This window comes from Styela clava, chromosome 3, assembly GCF_964204865.1.
Source record: "Styela clava chromosome 3, kaStyClav1.hap1.2, whole genome shotgun sequence".
Lineage (NCBI taxonomy): Eukaryota > Metazoa > Chordata > Ascidiacea > Stolidobranchia > Styelidae > Styela > Styela clava.
In genome coordinates this window covers 16080481-16099544 of record NC_135252.1, presented here as the reverse complement: position 1 = coordinate 16099544, position 19064 = coordinate 16080481, and the positions used below count along the sequence as shown (strand labels likewise).

At 33.7% G+C, this 19064-nt stretch overlaps 2 protein-coding genes across 4 annotated transcripts in view; one reads left to right on the top strand and one right to left on the bottom strand.

Annotated features, from left to right (window-relative positions):
* Nucleotides 1–333: 333 nt before the first annotated feature.
* On the top strand, nucleotides 334–2275 carry LOC120342419 (uncharacterized). The gene is made up of 4 exons (XM_039411241.2): nucleotides 334–755; nucleotides 840–991; nucleotides 1522–1698; nucleotides 1994–2275. Exons 1-4 carry the CDS (start codon nucleotides 501–503, stop codon nucleotides 2097–2099), a joined length of 690 nt encoding a protein of 229 aa, XP_039267175.1. The 5' UTR covers nucleotides 334–500; the 3' UTR covers nucleotides 2100–2275.
* A 747-nt stretch (nucleotides 2276–3022) lies between these two features.
* Nucleotides 3023–19064, bottom strand: part of LOC120343569 (histone-lysine N-methyltransferase 2C-like) — a 62937-nt gene continuing 46895 nt past the window's right edge. For all 3 annotated transcript variants that reach the window (XM_039412784.2, XM_078111206.1, XM_039412785.2), the window contains exons 65-87: nucleotides 17957–18143; nucleotides 17672–17784; nucleotides 16830–16997; nucleotides 16007–16332; nucleotides 15449–15639; nucleotides 15022–15113; nucleotides 14546–14644; nucleotides 14240–14317; nucleotides 13834–13938; nucleotides 13116–13190; nucleotides 12582–12822; nucleotides 12105–12247; nucleotides 11331–11486; nucleotides 10856–11017; nucleotides 10168–10360; nucleotides 8613–8758; nucleotides 7804–7966; nucleotides 7380–7516; nucleotides 6693–6823; nucleotides 5947–6115; nucleotides 4415–4605; nucleotides 3686–3794; nucleotides 3023–3328 (exon numbers count right to left, since the gene is read on the bottom strand). In XM_039412784.2, coding sequence (XP_039268718.2) covers nucleotides 3236–3328; nucleotides 3686–3794; nucleotides 4415–4605; nucleotides 5947–6115; nucleotides 6693–6823; nucleotides 7380–7516; nucleotides 7804–7966; nucleotides 8613–8758; nucleotides 10168–10360; nucleotides 10856–11017; nucleotides 11331–11486; nucleotides 12105–12247; nucleotides 12582–12822; nucleotides 13116–13190; nucleotides 13834–13938; nucleotides 14240–14317; nucleotides 14546–14644; nucleotides 15022–15113; nucleotides 15449–15639; nucleotides 16007–16332; nucleotides 16830–16997; nucleotides 17672–17784; nucleotides 17957–18143 — 3468 coding nt within the window. In that variant the 3' untranslated portion in view covers nucleotides 3023–3235. The remainder of the gene's footprint in view (nucleotides 3329–3685; nucleotides 3795–4414; nucleotides 4606–5946; nucleotides 6116–6692; nucleotides 6824–7379; nucleotides 7517–7803; nucleotides 7967–8612; nucleotides 8759–10167; nucleotides 10361–10855; nucleotides 11018–11330; nucleotides 11487–12104; nucleotides 12248–12581; nucleotides 12823–13115; nucleotides 13191–13833; nucleotides 13939–14239; nucleotides 14318–14545; nucleotides 14645–15021; nucleotides 15114–15448; nucleotides 15640–16006; nucleotides 16333–16829; nucleotides 16998–17671; nucleotides 17785–17956; nucleotides 18144–19064) is intronic.

The window sequence follows — 19064 nt, the reverse complement described above, 5'->3', positions numbered from 1 at the left end:
AGTTACGGAAGTGTTAAATACAAGCTAACTAGTGAACAGAGCTATACCAAACTAGAGAAACAGTAAACCTGTACTACTAATATCATTTTACAACACGAATTACATAGAATTACGGCATTAAAACACTATAATAATAACCTAATACACAGAGGAAATATCTACACTACCGGCAGTCTGACAGACCAGCAGAAAGAGAATGTTACACAGCTGCTCACTAATGACTCAAGTGTTAAGAATAAATATTGACATACAAAATAAAACAGAGTTATAGACGTGGTCGTCTCAGTATTATAAAAACATATGATTTCTGACATTCCGTTGGCAGGTTGGGGTTTTGTTTTGATTTGGTAGCGGTTTTACGTTCTATCTGGGGACAAGATTGTCGTTAGTGGTGTTAATTACATCATAATCTTTCTAATAGGAATTAAACATTCTGTTATTTCTGATAATTTATATGTTTGGTAGCAATAGAGTAGACTCATTGATTTCAAAACATTGTAATGTCCGAGAAGTTACAAGCGTTTCTCAAAGAACAAAACAATAAAAAAGGCAGAGGAAGTTTGCTAGGGTCTGGTACAAACAGTGGGAATTCTTCTGCGGCCGAAGGTGAGTCTGACACATCAAAATTGTTGTCATGGGTTCCATCAGTCTCCATCTCCATGCCAAAAGTATTCTCGGGATCTGAAAAACAGGAATCTGCCAGCAATACCAATTGGTTTTCTGAATCCAGTAGTGATCCAATATGTCCAGCATTGGTAAGTTAATATTGAAGAAAAATTTTGATTTAAAATGCCAATAGTTGCAGTTGCAGCAATTTATTCACATTTATTTTTTCACAGTCTAGAAAACAGAGGTTGATTGGATTTGCAGTTTGTGTTTTCACTGGAATTATGTGCTTTTCTCTTGCCGCAATGTATGCTCCTCTGCTTGTATTAAAAGCTCGTAAATTTTCACTTTTGTATAGTCTTGGAAGCCTTTTTATGATAAACAGGTAGGCTCAAACGTTTCTTTCATAATGGCAATGTCAGTCAAAATGTTTTTCTATTTGGTTGAATAGGAAATGCTATATGCTGAACTACTTTTTACAGTAACATTCTATATATCTAGTCTTCACGTTTTGATGAAATAATAGAATATTTGAGGTGAAAAACTACTGAATCTATGACACAGAATACCATTACTGCATTAAGCGTTATCCATCTCATGTTTAAAATCTATGTATATTTCAGTATTTCTATTAATTGCAAACTTCAATATTCAGTACTCCCGTAGCGTGTGTATAGTTAGGCCATAATTTTATTCCGAGTTGCGGGAGTGTTGTGTTAGCAAAGTGAATGTTCCTCCCATAGGCTTCAGTCCCTTTACACAACTTGATGTAAAATAGGCAAACAAAAATAGTTACCTCCATATTGGTACACACACTTCTGGAGCGCCCAATATTTGACTCCACAGTTACATAAATAATTATATGCAAGTTCTTTTGTTGTGAAAATACTTTTTATGTTAGCATTTCTTTTTCAGTTTTTCTTTTTTGTGGGGACCATGGATACACATGAAGCATCTTTTAACAAAGGATCGTCTTCCATTTACTTTTGCATATTTTGGTTCACTTTTTGCAACTTTGTATTTTGCAATGTGGTTACGTAGCACAATTCTTACTGTTATTGCGGCTGTGGTACAAATTATTGCTTTGACATGGTAAGTTACTAAGAACAATTCATCACAACTCTTTGAAGTCAGTCATTTCATTGTTTATTTAATGGGAACAAATCTGCAAAGATAAGAAAGCCTTCCTAACCTTGCTGAATGTGTCAGCAATATAAATTGTTTCTTCAGATAATAGGATTAAAAATTCTGCTATTAAGAATTGATTTTGATCTGGCCGAAATTATAGAAATTGAGAGTGTAGCACAAAACTAGGTCATTTATATACATTGATGAAGACTGGTACTAGTCCAATATATATATTTGAGTATTATTTTTTTTTATACAGGTATATTGTGAGTTACATTCCTGGTGGACAGACTGGATTAAGATTTATATCATCATTGTTTACATCACTTGTCACAAAGACTTGTAAAAAAACCATATCAGTGTGAAATAAGTGGGAAGCCAGTACACCATAACTGATTTTTGCAAGAGTTCTAATGCTGACATATTGAAGGCCAAACTATAGTGTTGCATTGCTCGAAAATGTTTTGTCTTAGATGCTGAATTTTGTAATATATTTATCTTTATGAAGTTGAAGTGCAATAAACTGGTGCTTATTATGTAAGATGAATATGTCAAGTGATTCAAAAGATAGTTGGAGCAACTAAAGGTGGTGTTTGAGACTTTAAACAAAATATAAAAAAAAATGCCAATGAGAAAGAACACTTTGAAAGATGGTTGTTAGTTGGACACTGTAGTTCAGACAATATTTTGCGTTGATGCAAGACTTCTATTGCACTTCATTTCTTTATATCTTGTGGTATTGACTAACTATAGCTCGAATAAGCCTTTTTTTTAATTTGAATTTGTCCTAACAGTATCTAGGAAACTTTCTCACCAGAATAAATTGAGGCTCTTAACCAGCTTCTGTCTGCCTGCAATACAAAGAAGCATTCGGTGGCATTGATCAGTGCGATGTATTTAGGAGATATTCTCATGTACACCCTATTATGACACATTGACTGACAAAACACAAGTGAAATAAATACCATCAATGCTTATTTATTCATTCCATCCATTTTATAGAAAAAGGTACTGACCATTTTTCTAAAAATAACGTTGTACAAACAAGGAATTACATGACATGAAATACTTGCAGAAATTCGTTTTGCACTGAAAGATGTTAAACAAAACTTAATACAAGGAAAGAATTTCAAAACTGATTTATTTGATCCATAACATTTCAAAATTTCATTCAATTGAAAAAGAATTATGAATACACTTAAACGAGAGTATGAAAGAAAAAATTTATGAAATTTCATTGAAAATGTTTTGATACAATATTTACAAACACTACAACAAGATAGCAGGCACTAGAAAAAATTATGGCAGTAAATATAAAGTAAAACAGAATATTTATTTTGACGAAAGACTACATGGCAAAAATAGTGAAAACTAATACCATGCAAATACGAATAAACAGATAAAACTGTCTGTTTGAAACAGTCATCGACAAATATATTGCAGTTTCATCATTGGTCCAAAAATCTGTGCAGGACCAATAGCATTTGTGGAACATGAGATGCTAATTCATCCATTTCTTGCAGTTAGATGCTCCACATAAACATGGAATTTTTCTTCCTTCATCTTCAAAATCAAACTTATAGTCGTATGAAAGCTGAATAACATAATAAATGGGTTAGGGATGGTAATAATCCAAATTTGTGATTAGGAAACTTCGAAATACAAAATATAGAGGAAAAATGTTATCAAAATATATTACGAAGATAAGGTTTTAATGACAAATATCAGTGTCAAGACTGTCAACCATGATACTTGGAATTAGAAATCGTAATTTTCCTTGAATAGGATGACGATAGATCAAACTGTCATAAGTCTAGAAGATACATTATAAGGGTATGTGATTATCTGTAGTCAGCTTTATTAAACAATTCAACCTTCGTTTATTATACGTCAGGATTATGGCCAGAATACTAACTCTTTATATGCTTAAAAAAAATATAAATTCACAAACCTCCTCTCCTTTTAAAATATGTCGATTTGATACAATCATGATCTTCTTTTCTTTTTCAAAATTTACAACTTCTGCCACACAGTTTGGTTGACAGGAATGATTGATGTATCTGTGAAAAAAATTGAATTCAATTATGGGCTTGATTATTTTTGCTTGCTTTTTCAAACAGATAATGCTGCAGCAGGATAGGGATTGGAAAACCAAGAAGAAAGCTAATCAACATGACCTTTTGTCTTGTTACCAGTTAGTCATTTTAGATGCATGAACTTGAGGCCGGTGGAATCTGTCCCCGACCAGCGATTACTTGAACTACCCCACAGTAATCTTGTTGCAGAGAATTATCCTCCATTGCGTTTAAAACTGCACAGGATAATCAGAACAGTGTGTTTCACTAAGGGCAATGCCCCAACTGACGAGGTAGAGCTAAATTTTAATGATGTAGCCACCATTGATTTTGATCCAAAAAAATGAACATGACAGCTCTTGATATGATTTTTCAAATTCTTCAGTGAAAATTGTCAGCGCTGCAATTCAGTTTGCAATGTACCAAGAAGAAAGATGGACAAATTGATAATAATTATATAATAATGAGCTTTTGCTATTAAGTCTCTTTATAATTTAAAAAATTTATCATTTGACTCTAATTCTGATGAAATTCTACAAATGGTCCAGGGACTTTAAAATGCATTGAAAATGGCACAAACTGAGATCACTTATACAAAAACACACCTGGCTGGTCCACCAGTTACAGTCGCATCAACAATGTGGTCGGAGTCAAGTCTGAACATGTAGACTCCACGATTCTGTGCTTCGTACATTTTCTCTCTGTTTTCTGAAACTTCTATTCTGATAATATCACCGATGTATTCAATCACCATAGTACCAGGCTCAATATCCCGAGCAGAAAAAAGGCCGAGCCCCTAAATGTGAGAAGAAAGACTAGATCAGTGGTCGGCAACCTTTTTTCGGTAACGGACCGGTAAAGCCTGACCAGAATTTTGGCGGACCACCTTGTACAGACAGAATAAGCTTGTGTAATAAATTATATGTGTTAGGATAAATATGTTGATATTAAATTCAGAGAATAAAGGTGATGTTATTCAAGTAATGTGTTTCTTACGTTCAGCCTACTGCGATCTTGTAGTTGTCAATTTTCGAAAACCCGACTTCACATAGATGTAAAAATGCCTGTAAAGCTTTTTTACAATGCCGGGGTATTCAGTTAGCAGTATTGACCAAAAGACTGCCGAAGTACCCTATAAATCGCAAAGACTCTTTTCAATTAATTATTGTTTGAGTTGTTAATCAACTAAACAGGTTATTAGGACATTGTCCGTCTTCTGTGCCACGTTTCCGCGGACCGGTGATGGGCCGCGGCCCGGTGGTTGCCGACCACTGGACTAGATCATTCAGAGTAGAATATTAACACTAGGCGAGTAGAACAGTGGACCTCTAACTGTTATGTACCGCTGTAACCTTACAGCACTCTATAATCGCCGCCATCAGGCAACACAAACTTATTACAAATCCCAATAGTAGATCATATTTTTTTCTTGAAACGACGATCTGATCTCCATTGAGCTTTTACTATTAAGGACATTTTATTTAAGGTTATGCATTTAGATACAATCACTTTATTTCTTACTCTCGTCGTTTTGATAATCGGCGACAGCTAAAACCGCTTTTTCTAACACATATGATGTCGATAATGAAATAATCCAAGGTGCTTTTTCATGAAACAGTGCCAAAATTATATAACACCTATCTTTTGTAAAACTTATTTTAGTTTCCCGATAATTCTGAATTATGCTGCGAAGTGTGTCGGTAACACACTTAATGGAGAGGTGATAAAAACATGTAAATGGTATTATTACATCTCCCTGACTTGAAATATCTGTTTGCGCAATGACTTTAATTTTGTCAACGAATTTTTTTCTGAATTATGCTGCGAAGTGTGTCGGTAACACACTTAATGGAGAGGTGATAAAAACATGTAAATGGTATTATTACATCTCCCTGACTTGAAATATCTGTTTGCGCAATGACTTTAATTTTGTCAACGAATTTTTTTCTGAAGGCCACAGTTGGAATCCATTACTTTTCAAGTTCTTTTTCAAATTTGGTAAGTAATTTAGGAGTAGCAAAGTTGTTACGAATAAATTGCAGTTAAGTGGAGACAGTCAACAAAAAAATAAATAAATTTGATACAGAGAATGAGGTCACATGGAAAAAAAAAATGCAAATCACTAGATATTACGAACCTGAATTCGTGAGCGAGCTAAATATACATTGGATCTCCATTCCAACTTCATTTTTCTATATTGTGATGATTTAGAATGAACAAATTGTTTTCCATATAATGAAGAAGCATCTCCGATACCAGATGATTCATAATATTCACTTATTAAATTACTGATCAGTGTGTGGGGTCTGAAACAATGAAAAGGATTTTCACAGTCTTGCCACATTATCTAATGAGCACACACGTGGAGTACAAGTAACGTAAAAAATTCGCTGTAAATAGATTAAGTTATGAACAATACTCTTCGTTTTTTGAGTGGGAGCTATTCCTTACCCTATAACTTTGTTATTGCTTTGAATAATTAAATATTTCTTAATTGCAACTAACTAAAATGATTGGAAAATGACAGCTAATTATTTTTATTATACAAAACTATTTGACATGATTGCTTTAGAGACTTTACTTTTAGAGTGAAAAATCGCTTTGTTCCGCAACTAATTGACCAATCAAATTCGAATTTTTAATAGTTAAAAAGTGCTAGAAGGTTATTGCTTTCATTTTTTTCTTGTACATATTTTCTCTTAGTCCCTGGGGCCAGGCTTGACCCAAAAATTTTCTGATTTTAAAACTGATATTCATACATATTAATAACACACACCATACTAGTCTTTAGCTTTACGCTAGTTGACTATACTACTATTAGTTATTTTCCTTCGTGTCCATATTTAAGCATTGCTCCCATATTGTTATTAATATTATACATACTTTTTCCTGTGTTGTTTAATATGAGGTTCAGATCTTGCACATCCAGTGGGATTGATGGCCAGAGGAACTTCTAACAAAGGTGTTCTGCCATATCTGAACTTGTATTCGGAGCATAACTCGATATTGGGAAGCTGAAATAATAATAAATCAATAAAATATGCGTATTCAAGCAGGGCTGCGGTATCAGAGTACGAGTCCCGCCTATTTTTATTGACATTGGAGTTGAGTCAAAGTTGTATTTTCTACTTTTCCAGAATTAGGTGGCGAAACTTCGGATTCATACAATGGTGAAAATCAAAATTCCAAAATTAACTAAAAAAGAAATTTATTTGCCTAAGTACTCTCAACAGATTGAAGAAGGCTTGCATAAAAAATTCAAAAATTTCATTAGTCGTAGACATTTTTGAATAGCTCATAGTTTTGAGCTTGGTGCACAGCCCTAATTTCAAGACAGAAGTTGAGATTGCTGTAATTGGTATTTCATTCACCTTCACCTAAAGGTGTAATAAATTGAGCAGGCAATTAACAAGAAGGATTTCAATCCTTAGAAAATTGTAGCTCCTTTATGTATCAGGATCACACATGGCTGCTTGAAAAAACCCTTGTTCAGATACCACACAAAAAGACAAAGTAGCTAGTTCTCTCTTCTTTAACATAAAGACTAACTAACATGATGTTGAAACTTACAGATTCCAATATTCTCGAAACAACTGGTGTTGTCAGACCAAACAATTTCTCTCCATTAATAAAATCAGGAAATAACTTGAGTACACTGTGCTGAGAACGAAGTTTCTCAAGTGGCTTCAAAATATCCAACCATAGATCTAAATATTTAAAAAAAAATTTTTAAACAAAAAAATTATTATCCTTATAAAATGACTTACATGAGAAATGCTATCGGAAATTTTGGCATTATTCCTACCAGTATCAATATAACAGTGCAGCCAATAAGAAATATCATTTAATTCATCTTTCTTTTTAGTGAGGAAATGGTGAGAAGTCATACTATCATTCTCATTACTGAATATTGAAGATCAAAATATTTTGATACAAAAGCAATGGTTTTCCTCAAAAAACATAATAACTAAAAAAAATAAGAATCATTTTTTACCGTTCACAATAGAATTATCAATTTTGGTCACAGTGTCGGAATGTGTCAAAATTTTGTCAGGTTTATTTTTCCCAGGTAAAGCTGCATTATAATTCATTGTGAATAATGGTTTGCCGTCAACTTCACTGATGGTACATTCGTATTTGCATCTTCGCCTCATGTTCTGAAATAAAAATGGAACTTTGCATCAAATTTTTAGGATTTAAAAAAAGAATTTTTTTGTAACAGAGTTTGGTAATCGACTGGATATTATATATTAGATTATACAGTTGTTTTCAGCCTAGGGGAAATTGTACTTTGCGATAAAAATTGGTGTGTGTGCATTAACTGTAATTATGAAAACTCAATGCAATCAATTTTAGGCGTCTACATCCACAATTCTACATTCAGTAATCAGTAATTTATTTTTTCACCGTAATGAAAATACACATTGCGCACACAAAATGAAAAAAAAGAAAGAGACATTGCATTTCAGGGTCAAAGGAGACCACATTGATATTCCTACTTTCAAAGCACTTTTTGCTCCATAAGTCATCATAGAATTTTGTAAAGCCAATCGAGTAGCAATGACTTGTGACCGCTAAACAATTCAGATTGAATTCGATATTCCATATCCAAAAATATTTTTTCAAAATGTATTCATAACAGCAAATTATTTTTTGATTCAGGCCATTCCTGGTTGGCAACAAGATACTTCCCACTCAGAACATGAAGCAATTTCATTTTGTCCAAAAACTTGGTACTTCTCTGAGTTCTGGCCTAAGATCTTGGCAAAAGGTGTTTAGCAAAAACGTAATAAAAGTACTTACGCCAGTGCTCCAATACATTCTAGTTGCTTTGTATCCAATAGGGTAGATAGCTGATTTACTGTGACAATTTTCCATCTGGTGTGTTGCAAGTTGTCCAACATTTTCAAATATTAATGCTCCAACACGTAGCATATAGTTCTTCTCACCTTTACCAAACCAAATAAGATTTCACAATGAGTAAGATGGGGGTAACCTACATTTGTATCCAGGATGTGTTGTGATGGCCTAGTGAAGTTCAAGCTTAAATATGTAGGCATGCCAAGTTACATATTTTGTGTTTGTATAACATGTCCATGATTTTTTTCTTGAAAGCAGAACTCAGAAGACTATACATGTATATTGGACATTTTAACCTGATTCAGACGCCCAATCGAGCCCAATTTTGAATACATTTTTATTAATGTCATACGACCCCCAAAATTTACCCAATATACAATAATTATATACCATTGGAAAGGTATTTTAGAGTACTATACGCTAGATGTCGCTGGAGGACCGTAAACTAAAACACCTCTTTCAAGAGGTCTCTCGTAACGTCAAAAAATAACAAAAATATTTACACTCTCTCATTCTATCAGCTGTTGGACGTCTACAGCTATTGTAAAGCTGAAATGTAACTATACAGTTGACTGCACATTGGTTTTCTCTTTCATATGATACTAAACGCTTTTCCATAGCGCGCGTTGTTCAAACGTTTTGGAAATTTTCCGTTTGAGAAGTCACCACATCGAATCAGGCCAGGCTAAGCTTGATAGATCGATCGGTTGTTTGTTTGTGCTTTATCGCATTGAAAGCTTTTGTGAGTCATAATAAAACATTTATTATGAATCATAAAAGCTTATAATCGTCAGACAAGGAGAATTTGCGAGATAAAACGCCTAACTTTTTTTCGGTGAGGCAGCTGCGATCAAACGACTCGATATTTTTATAACTTCCTGACGTTGTGAGATGTCCACTCTCCTATGTTATGTAGAATATAAAATGACCTTCAAAATAAGACCTTATCATACTAGCTTTTGTTATTGGTTAGCGCGCAACGCCATGGTTTATGGAATCATTTTCTTGTTGTGCGACGTTTTTATATCGCAGCGGGAAGTACACGCGTGATATGTAAGCGAAATTTTATCACTTCTAAATGTCATATAAGGTTCATTCTCATATCGTTGTGTGGGGAATAAGATTTCCTTTCAAGCAAGACCATAACAAACATTCCAGACCTCATGGTATACACACAGCATTGCAAAACGTCTGAAACGTCGCGCATGCGTCAAACCGGGAGGATTAGGTTAACCAGTAACTAAAAGCAAGGAGTATAGTGTATGCACTGCAGATAATTATGTCCAATAGGATTTGGATGCGAAAAGTCAATTTCTGATTCATGTCACGTTATAAAAAATTTCAAATACCTGGCATCAGTAGGATACACATATATTAGTAACAGATTAATTAACAAATCCATGATTAGTTAATTAAACAATTTCAATTAATATTCAATCATCCTATCAATATTCATTATAATTAAGATTAATATAACTTAATTTATTCATGTGATTACCCTGTGATAATTCTCCTTGTTGCATAATGCTTGCTATTTGTTTTGTTTCCGGTCTTTGAACATAAACTTTTCGGAAAACTGCAAGTGATCGAAGCGTATCGCCAGAATGATAGTGATGTTGATGCATGCTGAATCCGGTGCCTGATGTCGTCCCTGGTTTAGGAGCATGTGTTGGACAAAGCACCGTTTTATCCTGGATATAATGAAGAAAAATAATGAGTTATTCGAATAGCTACACACAATGTTACCTTAAAAGCACTTTGAGTGTAAACAACGTGAATAATGACACAGAATCGGAATAACCATTTTAAATCCAATGTCCAATATGTACTACTAAAATCGGTAAACAATTATTTTCTTTTTTAAATAATTGGTGGATTATTAATTACTGTCGAACAATCCACAATTGCACCACTGAACTGATGACTACAGGCATGGGTAGGGATGGACTGATCTTTTTATTCCCTTTGCAAGCGTTTTGACCCTTAACGATACAAATCCAATCATCAGGTGGACGTTTGGCACGTAAAACACTTCATTGCATAATTTTGCATGCAGAATTTATATGGATTCTCCATGGAATATAACAGATATGCCAGTCTTCTCATGTGAAATAAAAACCATTACGATCTGTTGTAGTACAAGGTTAGACTTTCAAATATTCCCACTTTTATAATAGAACACTTACCTTGAAGAATACGCATTTGATATCGAGAGCACATTGACAATGGTATGTGTTCACACATCTTGGTCTATGGCAATGTATAGTTGCTCCTTTCTTTTGACAAAGTCCACAAAATACTGACTCACTTCGACGTAATGCAAGGTCGACATTAATTAATGCACCTCCCTGAAAACAATAAAATACGGTGATTTACCGATTAACACTTTACACAATTTATCATAAAACAGTAAAATATTTTGCTTTGATACACATTTCTGTGAATTCACAGCAACTCAGGTTCAAGTCATGTGAACACCATCTCATATAGAAGTTGCAATAAATTTTGTTAGTAGTTTAGTACATTTGAATATATACATACGACATACAACTTGAGAAAACGAAATGAACGATCTTAAAAGGAATTCAGACTTAAGACTGTACAGCCCTTATTCAAGCTGCATTGCTGGGCCCAATACAAACAAATTTAATTGAAACCTACCTGTGTTTCATAAACCTCAGCAGACCATAAAGCACAGTTGAGATGAACCCATCTATCCACATCAACATTGAGTAATCTAGCTATGGTATGTGTGTCTCCATCTCCTTTACCTCCACAAAATACACAAACACGACGATCGACCAACTCAGGAGATGGCTAATGATTGACAAGTAAGATTTTGTATTACGAAGAATTAATTAAATAGTTCAATTTAAGATTGCAAGTCATAAGTCCAAATAGTTTATCACATGGATTTTTCCAGCAGTAAGAATAATTGAAGTGTCAGAATAAAATCATATTAATAGGTAAGTGCCAATGCTGCTATTCTTTGCGTGATATTCCCCAGGCTAGGATGAGTTCGAGTTATACTTATTTTAATGTGCGATATACCCTACTTGTATTTCAATTAACAGCCTAATAAACTCCATTACTGATTTACGATATAAGCACAGTGATATATATATTCTAATTCGCTCCATATAATATAAAACTTAAGTACCTGATTTTATAGTGCATACTCAGTAAGAGAATAACCATATTCTTTGTCAGACTTCAAACACCTTCACTACCTCGATTATCACTATGCTTTTAGAGTGGTTTAGTGCGTAAGTTATTAAAGTTTGTACAAACCATCCTTGTGCAACTAGCTACCTACACATCTCCTCTGACATAGCACAATGCTTTTTTTTTTTTTTATTCGTGTAATTCTACTGTTAATTCTTTGATTACACCAACGAATTAAAACAGGCATGATGAAATAAATTCTCAACATACCTTCAAAGCAGATCCATATTTAGCCATCAATGCGTCAACATCAACAGGTGGTTTGTTACTAGATTTCACAACAGTTACATTAACAGACCATTTCTTCCATCTCAATCCTTTCCAACGTTTTGCAGCAATTTTTGGTTCATCACCTGACAGACAGAAAGAAGAATATAATTCATGTTTTAGAATGTATTAGGGAAATTCTAAATCATCTATCTCTTCTTAAAGAATTGCAGGCAGGTGACATCCTAGCAATTGAAGCGTTAGACTTGACTCTGGACAAAATCCCATGTTCATCACCATATACCCAGGGTTTAACAAATTTCAGTCTTTGCAAAAATAGTAGCTTATTACACATCGTCAGATACAGTGGCTGCTTGTACAGGACATGGTTTGGAGCGAAAGGCGATTAACATCATATAAAAATAAATTATTTCAACATTCAAATGACGAGTTAATTCCAATAAAATATATATCACTAACCTGGACCTCTTCTACGTCCCCTTCCTCGACCCCTCCCTTCCCCATTAAAACCTCTGCTTGGATCATTAACCCCAGATGGGAAATAAGTTGATTCTACGCTTCCAAATCTTGTGTTTTTAGATGGTGTTAATGGTTCTTCATCCGGATATTTTTCCAGTAATGCAGCCATGGTAATTTTCTGTGTATGTCTTTGGTATATGTGGGATGCTTTGAATTTTTTCTTCGTTGGGGCGACAGAAGGCTATAAAGTGATGAAAAAATTATAATTGTGATCACATAATGGGTTCTCATTGTGTTTTTAGGCCAGCGTAGTCTTGTGCATATTCCAACTATTTATTAGAATTGTCAATTAAAATAGAACAGGATTTGGTATTCTGGATTCAATTAAAGTATTCTAGAATTACGCGAGCAGGTTGTTCCCATAATGGTTTCTGCACAAAGTAAAAAATGGCATATGCAAGATTCAAATACTGCAATCCTAATCAATATTGGAGAAAATCAACCTGATTTACACATTTTTATTTTTAAACTCACCTTTTTCTCAAATAATTCACTTTTCAGGTAACAATCCTTATTGCAGAAAGCAACGTCCTCTTCATAAATTGAATCCTGTGAAGAACAATGGTTTATGTTTAGAAATAAGACAGTCTAAATTATAGATCTAGGAAATTTGAATATCAAAGTACCAGAACTTTGGGAGTATTTGCAATGTGACAGACAGTAACAGCAGAATTCAGCGTCATTTTTTCAAACTTCCCCATAGTTGGGAGTGAAAAATTTGAATTCTTCAGAGTCGAAAAATTCTTAATGAAAACTAAAACGCATTGGTTTGGCTAAATCAGGGGTGTCCAGCATTTTTTGTCCGTGGGTCATATACCAACTTAGGATATCTAGCTGGGCCAAACAAAAAAATTAGTTTTCCATGTATGCAAAGAATTCAAAAATAAACTCCAGAACGTTGCAGGGAAGGCAAGAGAAGAGAATGCGCTAGTAATAAGTAGTCTAGTAATATAGGCACCGGGCAATCGATGAAATATTCAATGTAGCATAAGCACAAAAATCGTTATGTATGTATACCCATGTGAGCGCCTTTTTAAACATGAACTGACGAATTAGGATTTTATGATAAGGAAAAATCTGAGTGTTGACAAGGGCTACACTAAATGGCTTAACAGGCTGGGTTGTCACCCATGGGTCGCCTGTTGCACACCCCTGGCTTATATATTTAGGTATCGGAATAAAAAATAATTACATCAAACTGTGGTTTTCTGACTCCATTTCCATTGACAATAGTTGTACAATAAATACATCTTCTTTGTTTTGCCAAATTGCTGGTGATAATCTCTTCTGGCTGGTTCTACATTGTCATAAATAAGGAAGATTCAAGGAAAAAATTCAATAATTTATAAAAAAAAAAAAAGTACACCTCTGAAATTTCAAATTCAATAAAACAAATTATATTTTTAGAAAACCATGAATTCTGCAAACATTTATATCTCAGAATAACGGAATGCAACTTTAGATTTTTAAAACAGCCATATTTAAAGTCTACCCTCAAATACCTTTCAACAAGATAGCAAAGTTTTATCCATCATTGGATATAACAGTCTAATTAGAAAACAGATAAATGATTTAGTTTAAGATAAGTCAAATTTCACCTGGTTAATTTGTGTTGCTTGTGTTGGTATTGCTGCTGCTAATGCAGCTTGTTCTTCCTTGATAGCTTGATTTAGCTCCTGAAATATTTTAAACACAGACGAATGAGTTCATAGAAAATGTCCAAGAGACTAGGAATTTACAAATAATGTAACTCAAACAAAATCAGTATATAATGAACAATTTTTGCGATTGCTGAATATATGAGATGAATGAATAGGAATCAAAATGAATTGTGAAATTTTTTAGAATACAAATATTTTAAAATTTAGAATCAAAAAGTAATTTATATTAGATAAAGAGCATACCTTCATTTTCTTATCTGGTCTTATCATTTCAGTAACATTATAACTGATAATAGATGTATCAAGAATTCTTGATAGAAGTGTCAGACTCTTTTCAATGCTCTGTAAAAACAAGTGAAATATTACAATTGAATTATTATTTAGACATAATATGATAACACAAAACTTTAAAAGTTGAAAAGGAAGAATAGAATATTTCAGAATATATTTACGGTAATATTTCATGTTCAACAGATTATTTACAGTTTTCAGAATGATATAAATTCATCGGTTTCAACCTTTTCCTGCTCTTGATATTGATAACCAACTTGATCCTATCATCATTCAGAACTGTGTTAAATTGTATTGAAAGTGTTTTTCTTTCACAATTTCCAGATTCAATGTTTGCCGGACCCTTTTTTACTCAATGTCATATTTTCATCCACCCATACCCATCTTGTGTTAATTAAACTAATGGATATGAAATAGGAAAATCTTACCTTTATATTAGCATTATCAAATTCAATGGTCACAGAAACAGAATCCTTATCACTTAGTGGAGGTTGTCCTCGTCCTATGTCAGTGGGAACTTCTAAAAATATAGTGTTAAGTTAATTAACATTGAACTCGTCACTCAAAAGGAACATCATTTATTGGCACATAATACACCACAATATATCTATATACCGTAGTTTCATTATTGTGTGTCTACCCAGAAGTTTGCCAAAAACGGATGTGCTTAAGACATTACTAACCAAAGTGTACACTCTCATCCAAATTCTCCAAGAGTAATATAATACACACAATATTTTTGTTGTTCACGAAAAGCTTTGAACATAGGTAGGGGAATCGAAATTGCTCATAAAAAATTTGGCATTTTACAATAAAATATTTTTTCGTAATCTCACAAATCTTCGTATAACTTACTTATTTTTGGACAAAACATGAGTGGTAAAGCTGGCGAGGGAGAGTCTCTTATTTTTTCTGATTTAATGTGAGGAGTTCTCATAACAAACTCATAATCATGGTTTCTGAGTGATGTGAGAGTATGAGGAGACCAGTCATCTTCATCTTCCATCTCTGGTGAGGAAGGAGCCATCACTATGTCTTCTGCAGGTCTGAATAAAATTTTTGGAAGATTTTTGCTTTGTCATTGAAACATTTACCTTTTATTAAAAATAATAATCACAGAGAGCACGTCCTGGGTTCAGATGTGAATAATCGTCATACAAAATAATTTAATTTAATTAAGTTGATCGGCTGAACGAAGTCTTAGCTATATTCAATTGAAGGTTATCTAGAGACAGCTTGAATTTTAGATGTATAACGTACAAACAAACAGTTAATTTGCATCAAAGTATTTGAATTGGCAATATAGTACAAATTATTACTGACTTTATTGAACATTATTATGGTAAATCAAAAAGTAGGTTATGTTTTAGTAACTATATACCAGAGACAGAATAAGTTATAACATTGAATTACCTCATAAGATTCAAATCATCCTTATCTTCAATGCCTTGATGTGGGGGTGTGGGTAACGAGTCCGGTACTTTCACTTGGGGTGGGTGAAGCAATGCTATACCTGCTTGACTACTATCATGTAGGGTTAGGCCTAATGGACCAGACCGGTCTGCCAAGGTCGATGGTTTGTCGGGAGTGCTAGAAGCAGGCGTGCTGAAAAAGGAAGATGTTGTCTCCGTTTTGGCTTCGATAGTTGACATTTTGGCTTGATTCTCTTGTTGTTTACGAGTCGGTGAGGGAGGAAGTGAAGCAGGTGGTGTTGGCGGATTGGGAGGTCTCGATTCCTCCTAGAAAAAAATTGAAATTCAATATAAGAATTTAATTGAAGGCGAATAAAAAGAGAAAAAAGTACAATATACATGGACGTGAGATTAATTGACTAATATGGTTTTATAAAGATTCGAAGAAAATTAGGGGCAAAATACCGGGTTCTACGTAATTGCAAAAAATTTTGAAAATATAAGTAAAAGATTCAAGAGTCTTGCTGCACACTAACACAAATATAATTCTGTAACATTTCGTCTGACCAAAGTCAGACTTCTTCAGACATACATAGTTTAACTATGTTCAACAAAAGCATAGAAGAAGGATAAGTAGTTAGTCTCGCAGAAACCAAATCATTAGCGTAAATTAAATAAAAGAAATAGCCTTTTTCCATCATTAGGAAATAAAAATTTGAATTGAACTCAAAAGGTGATTTTTCCCCAATAGCAACAACTTTAACAAGTTCAAAAATTCAAAAAAGCAATAGATCCAACTCCAAATTTTTTTAAAAAAATCCTACCTTTTCCAATTTTAACAATATTTCATATAGGTCGGGAATTCCTTTATATGACGACGTTCCAATTTCCCCTCCAAGGAACAGTTTACATTCAGTCAATCCTGTACCTTTAGGTACACACATATGATGGGTTCTCCTTATATCTGGTTCGATCAATCTTAGTAGAGGAAGCTGGAATAATCAGAAGTGATTTGAATCGTGAAGTGAATTTATCGTTTGCCTATCTGATAGGCATATAAATTATAGAAAACTGATAGTGCTGATAAGATTATAATTTGGATTCAGACAAAAACATGGAGATATTGAGCTCAAGCAATTAACAAATAAATAAAAAGCAAAATTATTTATTGAAATATTATTTAGCAGACAACTTTTTCAAAAAGTAAAAAAAGAAAGAATTTTGGCCAAAATGTTCTGACTGTGAGACATACAGAATTTTCTGAGTAAACGCCGTAATTATATATTCAAATATTTTGACACCACTTCACAAACACTTGAATCTAAATATTTCCCGAGTAGTCATATTTTGTAAATTTTGTTACATTTTTTTGCTGTTTGCCAACAGAGATTATTATGATACTACTAAACACTACAAAAGATAACCTTTGAAACGAAATAATTTATTTCCGGGGTGAATATATATCAAAAAATGCATCTAGGCCTACAACATAAGATGACAGCTATCAGTCAAAACTAATGTAACTGTTGACTATCTAAAAATGGTTAACCAGTATACTCATAAACCGCCCTACCAAAAAGTATTTCAAACGAAGAGAAATATGTCAAAATCAGTTGTGATATATGGCAAGATGCTAACAAACGAAATTTTATAATAAAAAAATTACCGGTTTCCATTGTTTTGCAATGTCTGCTGCACCAACTTGTCCTGGACTTATTTGTCCCACTGTTATGTGTCCACCAGGAAACTGAACCACTGTGCCTGGTTTACCACCAAGAGCTGTTGGTAAAATATACACAAATAATATAAATCACAAATTTGTATTATAAATGAAAACTATTTAAGTTACCATTCTAAAACTACGACCTTAGACAACTTTTTATGGAATAGCTAGCTATAGAATAACTGCAAAATAAATCTTTTTTCTTATCAATAAAAAAATAGTTCGTACTTCGCAATGTAGCAGGACCTTGCATCATCATTCCACCTTCCACCATTGCACCAATCGGAAATTGTTGATTTGAATTTTTACTGTCCTTTCTTCGACGTCGTTTTGGTTTTCCGTCTGGTCCAGTTTCTTTCGAACTTTTTCTAGATCGTTTCTTCTTTTGTCCAGGATCTACGTCACCATCAGGAGGCTGAATAAAAATTGCCATATTTTAATGAATATTATAATTATCATGGTGACATTACAAATTGGAAATCAAGTTAGTCCTATGGTTAATTAAAGCCTAATCATTTAAGGATTTTAACTGAGGATTCCCAGAGCAATAACTTCGACAAAAAATATTTTCGAAAACCATTAGATCAGGCAAATATTACTTCAATTAGAGTAAAGCAGGAATGTGCAACCTCTTACACAGGAGGGCCAGATACAAATAACTAGGTGAAATCCCGGGCTGCACCTTTTTTAACATAGGCTTTCTAGTAATTGCAGGCACAAAAATTTTGGTTATTGATCCTTATGACAGACGTTGTTCGCTTCGTACAAGCTAGGGAATTGTAATAATAAGTTGGATTCAGGTATAGGCTTTGCATCGCAAAGGGATTGGGATTACTCGCACATACCAGATTAAACTACCGTGAATTAAAAACTCGTTTCGTGGGCCGCACCATTTAAAATTGGCACTTTTCCTCGGGGCGCACAATTTTTACTTGTAGGCCGCATTTGGCCCACAGGTTGCACACCCCTTAAATATGAGAAAAAATTATAATTGTAAACTACAATATCCTAACTTCAATAACAATTAGAAATAAAGATAGATAACAAGGTTCCAATCGCCCCTTGAATGGCTATTGGGCTGTCATATAGAGCAGGGCTTCCCAAACTAGGGGAAACGAATTTTGGGGGCCGCAAAGAGAACACCAATTTTACACAAACTACTATGTCTATTGCACTTTTTCAGACTCTTGATTCGAAATACAATTATTAAAACAAGTGTAAAAAAATCTCACGATTCCGAGTGAATACATCATCTTATCGTGTTTCCCCCAAAATAAGACAGTGTCTCCAATTTTTCTTTCGAAAAATAATAATGGGGCCTATTTTGATGGGGATG